The sequence below is a fragment of the Saccoglossus kowalevskii genome, chromosome 15 (assembly GCF_978046115.1).
Source record: "Saccoglossus kowalevskii chromosome 15, keSacKowa6.1, whole genome shotgun sequence".
NCBI lineage: Eukaryota > Metazoa > Hemichordata > Enteropneusta > Harrimaniidae > Saccoglossus > Saccoglossus kowalevskii.
This window is the reverse complement of record NC_140655.1, coordinates 4,319,612-4,332,220: the sequence shown is the minus strand read 5'-3', so window position 1 is coordinate 4,332,220 and position 12,609 is coordinate 4,319,612. Positions and strand designations below refer to the sequence as shown.

The following is a 12,609-nucleotide window of genomic DNA, read 5'->3' as shown; positions in this document are numbered from 1 at the left end:
GTGAGCTCAATGATTGGCTCTGTAGATGAATTACAGGTGTCTACATCTACATCTATGTGAGCTCAATGATTGGTATTGTAGATGTATTACAAGTGTGTACATCTATGTGAGCTCAATGATTGGCCCTGTAGACTAATTATCTGTGTGTACGTCTATGTGAGCTCAATGATTGACTCTGTAGATGAATTACAGGTGTGTACATTTATGTGAGCTCAATGATTGGCTCTGTAGATGAATTACAGGTGTGTACGTCTATATGCGCTCAATGATTGGCTCTGTAGATGTATTACAGGTGTGTACGTCTATGTGAGCTCAATGATTGGCTCTGTAGATGAATTACAGGTGTGTACATCTATGTGAGCTCAATGATTGGCTCTGTAGATGAATTGCCAGTGTGTACATCTATGTGAGATCAATGATTGGCTCTGTTAATGCATTACAGGTGTGTACATCTATGTGAGCTCAATGATTGGCTCTGTTAATGCATTACAGCTGTGTACATCTATGTGAGCTCAATGATTGGCTCTGTAGATGAATTACCAGTGTGTACGTCTGTGTGAGCTCAATGATTGGCTCTGTTAATGCATTACAGGTGTGTACATCTATGTGAGCTCAATGATTGGCTCTGTAGATGAATTACAGGTGTCTACATCTACATCTATGTGAGCTCAATGATTGGCTCTGTAGGTGCATTACAAGTGTGTACATCTATGTGAGCTCAATGATTGGCTCTGTAGATAAATTACAGGTGTGTGCATCTATGTGAGCTCAATGATTGGCTCTGTAGATGAATTACAGGTGTGTACATCTGTGTGAGCTCAATGATTGGCTCTGTAGATGTATTACAGGTGTGTACATTTATGTGAACTCAATGATTGGCTCTGTAGATGAATTACAGGTGTGTACATCTATGTGAGCTCAATGATTGGCTCTGTAGATGAATTGCCAGTGTGTACATCTATGTGAGCTCAATGATTGGCTCTGTAGATGAATTGCAGGTGTGTATGTCTATGTGCGCTCAATGATTGGCTCTGTTAATGTATTACAGGTGGGTACATCTATGTGAGCTCAATGATTGGCTTTGTAGATGTATTACAAGTGTGTACATCTATGTGAGCTCAATGATTGGCTCTGTAGATGAATTACAGGTGTGTACGTCTATGTGCGCTCAATGATTGGCTCTGTAGATGTATTACAGGTGTGTACATCTATGTGAGCTTAATGATTGGCTCTGTAGATGAATTGCCAGTGTGTACATCTATGTGAGATCAATGATTGGGTCTGTTAATGTATTACAGGTGGGTACATCTATGTGAGCTCAATGATTGGCTTTGTAGATGTATTACAAGTGTGTACATCTATGTGAGCTCAATGATTGGCTCTGTAGACTAATTATCTGTGTGTACGTCTATGTGAGCTCAATGATTGACTCTGTAGATGAATTACAGGTGTGTACATCTATGTGAGCTCAATGATTGGCTCTGTAGATGAATTACAGGTGTGTATGTCTATGTGCGCTCAATGATTGGCTCTGTAGATGTATTACAGGTGTGTACGTCTGTGAGCTCAATGATTGGCTCTGTAGATGCATTACAGGTGTGTATACTATATATGTATGTATGTGTATGTTAGCTAAATAATAACAAAATCAAAATCCTGACTATTGACTACAATATATGTACTTATTTGTGTCAATTTTAATTTTCTTAATTAATTACCATTTAAATCTGATTATACTAGGGGTATGCAGCCTTGAGTTGTTGGTTCAGAATTACAAATAGGCGTCATATTCCTTTCCTGTTAATGGATACCTTATGATTAAAGTGGACACTTTGTTTAAAAACTTGGGTCCTGTGTTTATGTTTTGTGTCAATTAGCTGCAAAGTGGAGTGATTTAATCCAGAAATAGCCATCAATGTCATGTGACTTGAAATATAGGTCATTATTTCACTATAGGTCTTACACCACCATTTTGATTTTGATTTTTTGATGGAAACAGTGCATAGTAATCAGTTAAGTTGCTCATGATATGTTAAAGCGGGAGGGTCGTCGGTAATTGAGTCCCAAGCGATAATAACAACACACGCTAAAACACAAAGGCTCATGGGTAGACGCTTGTTTGTAAACAATGACACGCTATGGCCATCTGACGCATGCACAGCTGACGACTCCCCTGCTTCAACTCAGAAGTGATCCAAGAATTTGCACAAACTAATACTTTAAAGATTAAAAGATATAATAATTAAGTAAAATAGTTTAAAATAGAATTAAATACAATAAATACAATAAAATAAAATTAAACTAGAATATCAGAATAGAATAGCATGAAGGGGTTTAAAACTATATATTGTGTCTGTTACTGATAAAGAAAGACCACCCATACGGTTTTTGATCACCACATGGAGCCTCTGTCTAGCATATCACAACTTACACTATCCATATGATATCAGCTTTTTCACAGTCATCAGATACCTATGCATTGCATTACAAGTGTTGTGTGTATTGTAAACAGCTTCAAGGAGACAGATTTTCATGGGTGAAATTTTGTAGTAAAAAATTTCTGTGGGGTATGCACAGATTTCAGTGACTTTAGCAAAATCATAAAATCCTGAAATCCAGAAAATTCTTTTTACTAAATACGACAATATTTATTTTTGGCAGGGAAAATATTATTGTAGGATCACCAACCCCCTGAACGTATGATATATTTTTAACAACCTAAAATTAAAAACAAAACAAACAAAAAACATAATTTTTAAAGTATGAGAATTAAAAGTTGATGTTGGCAACCTAGCAACCTAGACAAATAACCCTTTGACCCCACCCCTGCCCAACCTAAACAAAATGCTTTTTGTTGTTTTGGGCTTCTAAAATATGAATTTTAAATTTTAATTTGTACATTTCACCAGTGTTGGCATGGAGTAAAACATTTGTGAATTCAATACATTCTCAATACATATATCATCTGTCTTATGTTTGGGACAAATGACCCTGATTTTTAAAGCAGAGAAATGCCTGTGTAAATACCAGACAAGCCTTGTCTTCTTTGCTGTTTGCTGAATGATTATCTGTTTATATTGCTTTGATTTATGAAGTGCTAGAAAAAATTTAACAACAGGTGCCTGGTTGTTATGACAACAAGTGACCATATACTCTATGTTAAGGTGGCAGTGGAGACATATGAACACTTCAGCTAAACTAATATTAGCAATATGGCTGCCTTTGTTCATAGACATAGTGTGATATTTCACTCAGAACTTACTTTTGTCACGTAGACAAAAATGACAAAAGTTGAAAAGTGGTGTCTCGTAAAAACAAACAGTAAATATTGTCAGAATTGGAGCTGAGTCAACTTGATTGATGTTAGCATCTTGATATAGTGACTGTATACTGAGTGTGCTTGCATTTGACAACAATTTTAAAATTTGTGGTTTGGTTATTCTGGTATGGCAAAGTAAACTTTTGTCGCCCGTAGATAATAGAATTTATAAACATTTTGCAGGTGCAGGTGGTCTTGAAAAAAAAGTTGCTCAATTATCCGACCATCAACAACTTGTCTTTTGTCATGTTTCTTAAAATCAAACCAAGATAAATTTTTTTCTTATTTTTTCCAAGATTTTAATCAAAACCTGTAGCCAGTTAAAAATGTTGTCAATTTGTCCTGAAAGTATCAAAAATCAAAAAAAAATTTATAGTAAAATACTAAAAAAGACATTTTGGGTTAAAAAAATAGTACCCAAAGTGACAATTTAAAACCTTTTATAATAATAGTCGCCATAATTTTATTAAAAGTGAGACAAGGTGACGATATTGTTTACAACAAGTCAAGGCCACTTCAATAGTTGTATAGTTGGTTGTTTACCGATTAAAAACACATTAACAAGCACTTAATGGTCAATGACCGAGTAAGTCAACAACACAACAATTCAAGTCATCAATTAAATGATCAGTCACTTTCTCTGCATATTATTTAACAAATATAGCTGAAAAGAACCATGGTATGACTGTCTGTAACTATGACGCCACTTGTCTGCAATCTGTTTCAAATAACACCTGAAGTAGTAGATATCTATAACTTAGCTTTATCTGTACACTTGCTGAGAAATGGAAGGCTAGATATCAGTGGGCTAAACCTATGTATGTTGTGTTTAATTTTGAGACCTTGTAAAACATCTCATTTTGGGTTTGACCATGCAACCCTCTGACTTTAAGCTAAACTAACCTAGGTTGAGGTTAATCTGGTCACACATGTTTTCCTACACTGGGTTAAAATTATCTCATGTTTTGCTACTGTGATTATGTGAAGACCACATGTCAACATTTTCACTGTATATCACACAAGGATGTTTACACATTGCTGGCCTTTGAATGCTCAAAATGATATTCATACCGGGATTGGTAGTTTAAAATAATTTTAAGGATATTTTGTTGGTTTGAGGAGGACTGTTTCTATTGCATATGGAAAATTGGAATTTTTCTATGTTAATACTGTGGATCAGATTATTTTCACATAGTGCATCTCTGAGAGCAGAGTTAGCAGACAGGGTTCTTGTTTAAAAGGTTATTTTTAATGAATTTTAAACATTTCTACTTTATGTACCTCCAATATACACAAGAGTTTTTTCTGAGGTTTCTTTGATTGTGTTTTATATTTCATTGTATTGTACATGTGAACGTACTACTAATTGATAGTTTTTTGGAAGATACAGCACATTACAGTGTAGATACAGCACATCACATGTAGATAAACCTATCTAAAATTATCTTATTCATTTGTATATTGGTGATTGTCAATCTATAGTACATACATGTATTTATTAAGTGCAACATTACAGGTGTGTTTCCAAGGGGAAAATACAGTCATATTGTAATGATTTAGTATACAAGAAATGTAGTTTTTGGTTTATATGCTATTTTATTGGATATGAGCTTCTAATAGAAGAACTATAATATTATTAAAATAATAATATATCAATATATTGTCTTTTTTTCAAATTAGAAATAAACATTGAAATTGTAGAGGATCCGTGTGGAACTGATAACGGTGGATGTGGAGGATCATGTGATTTCCAAAATGGGAATATTATTTGCAGTTGTAACTCTGGCTATCGACTCACAGGTGATGGAAAAGGATGTGAAGGTAGGTGTTATACTGCCCTCTGCAATTGAAAAATATTATACTTTTGTTTTAAGTTTGTCAAGTGTTATCTTCTCTCTAGTGTTTTTTGAATAAACAAATGCACAACTGTACTTGAGTTAAAGTAATCTCTGTTGCCTCACAGTTTTGAAGTACATGCCTTATACTTAGTAATATTATAAATTAAATTTATTTAATTCTTTCTGAGGAATTTTACGTGTTGCAATAAACTAATATGGAGGCAGCCATCTTGAATACATTCTGAAAATCTATTTAGTTTCAAGCAGAATTCAAGATGGCTGCCAGATATAGTAAATATCGGTAAGAAAAATCACTTTTTTATTTTTTTGAGTGTTTGCTTGACCTATTTTATTTTAGGAGAAACGTCTATGAACTGTACAAAACCTCAAACACTTATGATATCTACACTGGTCAGTGAGAGCTTTTCTGAGGACTATACAAAGTGGAAATGAGACCTTATAACAGTTAACATAATTATTGTAAAAATTATTAGTGGCAACAAAAAACCAACAAGTGTATGGTTTCTCTACTTATATACATTGCTATCAGGGAAAATAAATTGGGTGGGGAGGTTTCATTGTGAATTTAAAAGAACTGTATCATTTTATTTCTTACACACTGTCATTTTAAAAACCGGATTAGCAGTTTCTTGAAGTCAAAGCTATAATATTTTGTTGCACCTAGATATAAACGAATGTACTATGGAAGAGGCGTGTTGTGAACAAATATGTAATAATAATGCTGGATCATATGAGTGTGGTTGTAGTAATGGATTCCGACTCAAATCAGATTCATGTCAGTGTGAAGGTACGTATGATTACACCCACTGCGGGCAACTAAATAAACTGATTAGAAAAAACGCTTTTTATCAATCTTGCAATATTCCGAGATACATTGCTAGTGGTGTTTTGTTTTGATTTTTTGTTTCTAACAGGCTGAAACAACTCAAATTTCAACTGAAATAATTGTATGAATTTTATTTCAAATTCTAGCACCCTTGTCAAATGTAGTGGGATTTCAGTGTTTATATTTTCTAATGCTTAAGGGCAAAGTCAAAACAAGCACTGCTGGCAATTAATGTTTCTTGGAATATTGCAATGTTGCAAAGGAGATTAAAAGAATTGTACATTTTCTATACAAATATAGCAAATATGGTACTCTCACTCTCTCAAAATGTTGTTATTTGAAATTGAAAGTACCAGGATGTGTGACCTTAAGGGTCAGAACGTACCAGGATGTGTGACCCTCAGGGGTCAGAAAGTACCAGGATGTGTGACCTTAAGGGTCAGAAAGTACCAGGATGTGTGCAGACCTTTTGGGGGTCAGAAAGTACCATGATGTGTGACCTTTAAGGGTCAGAATGTACCAGTATGTGTGACCTTTAGGGGTCAGAAAGTACCAGGATGTGTGACCTTTAGGGTCAGAAAGTACCAGGATGTGTGACCCTCAGGGGTCAAAAAGTACCAGGATGTGTGACCTTTAGGGTCAGAAAGTACCAGGATGTGTGACCCTCAGGGGTCAGAAAGTACCAGGATGTGTGACCTTTAGGGTCAAAAGGTACCAGGATGTGTGCAGACCTTTTAGGGGTCAGAAAGTACGAGGATGTGTGACCTTTAGGGTCAAAAGGTACCAGGATGTGTGCAGACCTTTTAGGGGTCAGAAAGTATGAGGATGTGTGACCTTTAGAGGTCATGTCTAAGAGAAAGTTTTTTTTATTCAACAGATGTTGATGAATGCCTGTCTGATAAAGGTGGCTGTGAACAATTATGTGTTAATTCAGTTGGCTCTTATGCATGTGAATGTCATAACGGTCATGACCTTGATGTCAATGGCAGAGGCTGCATATGTAAGTATCACAGAATTGAGGGTTCAAATAAATGTTACTTAATTACATTAGTGATAATATATGCCAGCATGGCCCATCATGTGTTTCAATACTTTCACAGCATTTCAGTCTTATTCATTGGGCCAACTTGAATGTAACAAATCAACAAATTTCCTGTCATTACAACGAGCATCTAAAATTTATTAGTTTACTGATGATGTTAACTAAAACCGAGACCCAAAACTATTAATAATATAATAATTTTAACGAAAAACATACTACAGAAATTGTTTTTATGGTGGTATACACAAAAGAAAAAAACAAAAAGTTTACGAACAAATAAGAACAGGATTTAACTAGAAACTACGTATAAACAAAAATGTATTACTTAAAGGACAAATAAAAGCTACTATAAAGCACTAATACTACTTAGGTTGGTGGAGCTGTTACATGTATAATTCATCTCTGATTTTCATACCTGACTGGATAAATTGTGCAACATCGATAGAGCACTTCTTCATAATTTCAATAAATTGAACTTCAGAGGGCAATGTGTTGAAATCTTTAATTTTGTTTTTACTCTGTCTGAATTGCCGTATTTTAACAAAGCAGTTGTGCAAATTTGGCAAGTTTTTCTGTAGCCCATCAAGGGTTATGTTGTTACAGCGTACAAGTGTTACGTAAATCCCTTTTATGGGTCAATAACATGTACAAATTGCATTCTGATTCATTTACATATAATAGTAAACTACATACTGGTTCTCAATTGAAAGTAGTGCCAACTAACGCATGAGTTCATACTTTTTGGTATTCTCGTCATAACTTTAGTAATATACATCTTTTTTCTGCTTATAATAATAATTTGAAGAAGGATAACTGCATAAAATGGCAACAAAAAATGTCTCAATCTGTGCAAACGTTTGTGTAACAGGATTCTATATCTGCCATACACCAAAACACTCCTGTGTCTGGAGTGTTCAAATGTGATGTAAACATGACACGCATTTTTCAAATAAAGACTTTTGAGAGCTAGTGTTCACAGCACGTTTTTACACATTTAAGTGTTTTTATGGATGAATGAATTATATTGTTTTCAGTGACGGATGTATAACAATAGTATATATTACAATATTTGTATTATTTATATGTATATTAGGGGGTGGTGGTTCGCCAGGATTGAACACTAGACCACCACCTGTGGCACCCACTGTAAGGTTTCATGGAACACCAAAAGCTGTTGTATCATTAGATTATTTAAACCATGGTCGCCAAGCATTGAATGGAATAACTTCAGTTGAGAGTAAGTTTTAACATTTTTTTCTAGTTTGTCCATTGCTAGTGAATTACTGAAAACATAGCGCCCTCAGTGGCAAATAAATAAAGTTATAGTATTTGTTTTTATGCATAGTACTGATATTTGTTGATTTTTTCTTTGAATGCAGCGAATGGTTTACAAGGTAACTTTCGAAATCATGAAAATCAAACTTTTTCTAGATATTTAAAATAAAAGGAATCTCCTATACTCCACATGTTTTTGCTGGATCATTTATTTTGGTATAGCCATCATAGTATTATCTATGGCTGTAATGGAAGAAAGTTACAGTAGCAGAAGAAATTTTGTTGTCAGTGTTGTTGTTTTTGTTTCTTCTTGTTTTTCAATAAATTCTTATATTAACTTCAATTTATTAATTACAGTATGAGGTTTTTTTCATTTGTATTAAATATGCATGTTTCTTAGTGACTGCAAAAATCCACTTTTATCAACAAATATCATCTCTGATTTGAATTTCGACCGAGTGTGAATCATTCTTTTATTTACTAATTCTTTGATTCCCTTTCCATTTCTAGAATGTCAAAAAGGTTTCTTTGGTTCAAATTGTGAATACAACTGTGATTCCTGTATAAATGGCGGTGCGTGTAATTTAGATTTTGATGGTTGTGAATGTCCTGCTGGATGGACTGGATTGTTGTGTAATGAAAGTAAGTAACCATTTTTTGAATTTACATTCTGCTGTTTTACTGTAAAAATAAATATTATCAGTTTAAAATTGTGACTAATGGCAATTATTTTCTAAGAAGACCAATTATTCCGTCACTAGTCAGTCTATTCTGCATACATTCACTTATACATGTTTGACTTTTTTTCATACAGGACAGGATTGGTTTCTAATTACCCAGCATGCATTTAAAGTAGTTCTTTAATATTTTGACACAAGTTCATTTATCTTTATATCTCTGGGTCATATTATTGATTTCTTCCAAAGTATAGATTAACTTGACTTCCAAAGCTAGAAAGATTATTTCAGTTAAATCCTTTGCATTCCCAGTAAGACATTGAAGGCTGCAATAATATCTTGTCTGTGCTTCACCCTATGAATAGAATAGAATAGAATAGAATAGAATAGAATAGAATAGAATAGAATAGAATAGAATAGAATAGAATAGAATAGAATAGAATAGAATAGAATAGAATAGAATAGAATAAATAGAATAGAATGATGCTTTATTACATCCTTAATGAAATCTGACATTTCAGTTTTGGTAATTGCTGTATTAAAGCTCTTTTAAAATAATTACAATTAAACTACACATAAAATACAATAATAGATTTCAAATATGAGATGCATCTCCTCCAGTTCAGCTATAACACTCCTACAACAGGTTGTCTGTCTTCCATGGTTTCTTGTTTTCGGAGGTGTTCATTTCAGGGCAGTCTTAAGGATTCTGTCATCTGTCATTCTGAGTACATATCTGAGTCATCTCATTATGCATGCTTCGATCCCAAGTTACATATACTTTTGGAGTTGGTCTTCCTAGAGGTCAGTGAACTTTTTGACATTATTTACTTTAATTGCAGCTTGTCCTGAAGGCACGTATGGTAAAGCATGTAATGAGATATGTAGCTGTCTGAATGGTGGAACCTGTAACACGATTACTGGACGATGTACCTGTCCACCTCATGTATTTGGGATCAACTGTGAAGATGGTAAGTTGAACTTTGACCATGACTTTGTTAAACATAACAACTACCATGCACAATACATCTTTTATAATTTTCTTTTTGCCAGAATTAAAAAAAAAATGAAAAATACAAATTTATTTGTGCATGTAGATTTTAGAAAACAATTGAAACTGGAAACTTTGTTTTGCCTTATTTAAACTCGCACTTCACAAACATAACTTCATGATCTAGCCACCTGACCTAATCAGTATCATCTTTAAATTAATTTTTATGAAATTATTATGTTTCAGGCTGTGCTAAGGGTCTGTGGGGTTCCAGCTGTGAGAAGAGATGTCAATGTCCAGGACAGGGCAGGACATGTGATCGTGATTATGGTACATGTGACTGCGATCCTGGATTTTTTGGAATAAATTGCAATATACGTAAGTCACATGTAATGCTATGCAACACAAAATTCTCAATTTTCATCTTTCTACAATCCCAATAAACATTTCCTGGATTTACCATTGTAATTATGCATACTGTTTTGCTCTATTACTAATGCTTTATTATTTTATAATAATATATACCGTATTACCCCGGGCACGCGCCCAGGGGCCTGAACGTACAAAATCGGGAAAAATTGGGGGTGGGCGCTTACCCGAGGACCACCCCAAAAAAGATTTTAAAAAGTTGTTTTTGTGATCATATGATAAGGTCAAATAAAGGAATGCTTTCGTACACTTTGTACACGTACTTATTTCTTGATTTATGCGAGGTTTCAATAAACGTGAGCACTCGGTTAAGAACTGTGGGAACACTAAGACACAGGGTCAAATTTCAAAAATAAAACTTGTTTTATGTCAGCGAATGAAGTTGTATTACTCACTGAAATTGACTACAAACTATGGTAAATATTGTAATCAATGCACGGTTACATTTTTAGTAACCGTGATCAGTGCAAGTCGAAACGGCCGGGAAAAACTACCGCTTGTAATCCAAGAAGGCGATGACCTCATTAGCATAATTTTGTTCACGCACGTATTGATACATCGCATCGTAATTACTGAAGAATAGCAGACAGGGTTATGAAACAAAAAAACCTTTTATTACTGATGTGAAATGTTTATAAACTATTGTGAATACATAAACATATCCAAATGGCGATACATAAAAAAACAGACTGAAAATAAACTCTGGTCGACCTCATTAACATGATTTATTCACGCACCCACACACGTGACAAAATTATGATGCAACAAGTTCCCATCGTCGGCATGCCTCATTATGGTTATCATTATGGACGTAATGGAAGGTCGGCAAAATGTTTTTTTCTTCAATGACAGAAAAATAATCCACATGACCGTAATGCCATAGCTGTGATGAGGGATGGAAAGAAAGTAGCAATGTCTCAAAAGTGCTAGCTCACGTTCACAGTCAGCTGGCATCGATGTCGCTGGGTGTATATGATAGAGGGAAGTTGTGCAACCAAATTTGCCGAGTTCGAAGTTTTTCGCCGATAAAAAAAATAACTAAGGCAAAAACTCACGGTTTTTCAGCATTTTTGTAATAAAGACATTATCCTCTATCAATAATCCGCCCCAAATAGAAACATTTCCACTAATTCTTGTGTTTTTTCAACGTTTTTCGAAAAACCTGCGATCAGGCTGCGAAAGTAGAACATTCCGGAGGGGTGAAACGGAAGAGCCAAACTTAACGCGTAAAAATAGAACGCGTATTTTGATCTCTACGTGGCCAACCAATGGCTGGACACGGATATGTTTTTGGTCGTTGCCAAAGAGCCCCGCGTCCATCGCCTGGCGATGTTCTTCCAATGAGTTTTTATGTAAAAACACAAACAAAACTGCCCTTTTCAGGGCCACCACACACTTCAAAAAAAGAACTACCGTAACAAACACACTATTTAAATAAATCAAACGTGTTCGTTTTTGACAAATAAAATTTTATTGTTGACATAATTCTTGGCTAAAAATCACCCTGGGCGTTTAACCAAGGATGTCCCCAACATGTAACTTTTGTGAAAACAGGGGGGTGGGCGCTTGCCCAGGGAGGGGTGCGTGCCCGGGGTAATACGGTATATACCCCCAACTCCCTCTTTTTGATGCAAATTCACAAAGAAGTCTTGTATATAGTGCACCTTCCTTCAGAAGAATTGGACAAAATAAATATCGTACATATTTTGACTAAAATTAGTAAAAATTAACTAAAATTTGTCTGTTAGCTCTAAAACTAGGCCTCCTTTCCAGAAATAATGAAGAATGTTACAAAAAAAATTGGGCGAGAAGTTATGGTAGTGAGAGGGTTGATAATCCATTATACAATAATATATTTTTAGCTCCGCTGTCGACTTTGTCGAGCGGAGCTTATCATATGAGTGATTGTCCGTCGGCGTCTGTCGCCCGTCGTCGTCGTCGTCCGTGTCAATGTTTTACTTTTTCGACTTCTTCTTGAAAACTACAAGCCTGAATGCTGTGATACTTGGTGTGTATGTACCTGGGGTAGACCTCTCTTAGATTTGTTCATTTCATGATGATATCTTCAATTCTCTAATTTTGGTGAATATTTTTGTAATTTTTAGTAAAAAGTGATATTTTCGACTTCTTGTTAAAAACTGCAAGTCCAATTGCTTTGATATTGCATATATATATGCTACATGTGAACCTT

General features: G+C 34.7%; 1 protein-coding gene across 1 annotated transcript in view; it reads left to right on the top strand.

The window, feature by feature from the left end:
• The window catches only part of LOC100370489 (uncharacterized), a 117,124-nt gene that overhangs the window by 70,856 nt on the left and 33,659 nt on the right, over positions 1 to 12,609 (top strand). The window contains exons 10-16 of the mRNA XM_085508631.1: positions 5,000 to 5,140; positions 5,843 to 5,965; positions 6,882 to 7,004; positions 8,140 to 8,283; positions 8,832 to 8,963; positions 9,841 to 9,969; positions 10,236 to 10,367. Of these exons, the coding sequence (XP_085364757.1) occupies positions 5,000 to 5,140; positions 5,843 to 5,965; positions 6,882 to 7,004; positions 8,140 to 8,283; positions 8,832 to 8,963; positions 9,841 to 9,969; positions 10,236 to 10,367 (924 nt within the window). The remainder of the gene's footprint in view (positions 1 to 4,999; positions 5,141 to 5,842; positions 5,966 to 6,881; positions 7,005 to 8,139; positions 8,284 to 8,831; positions 8,964 to 9,840; positions 9,970 to 10,235; positions 10,368 to 12,609) is intronic.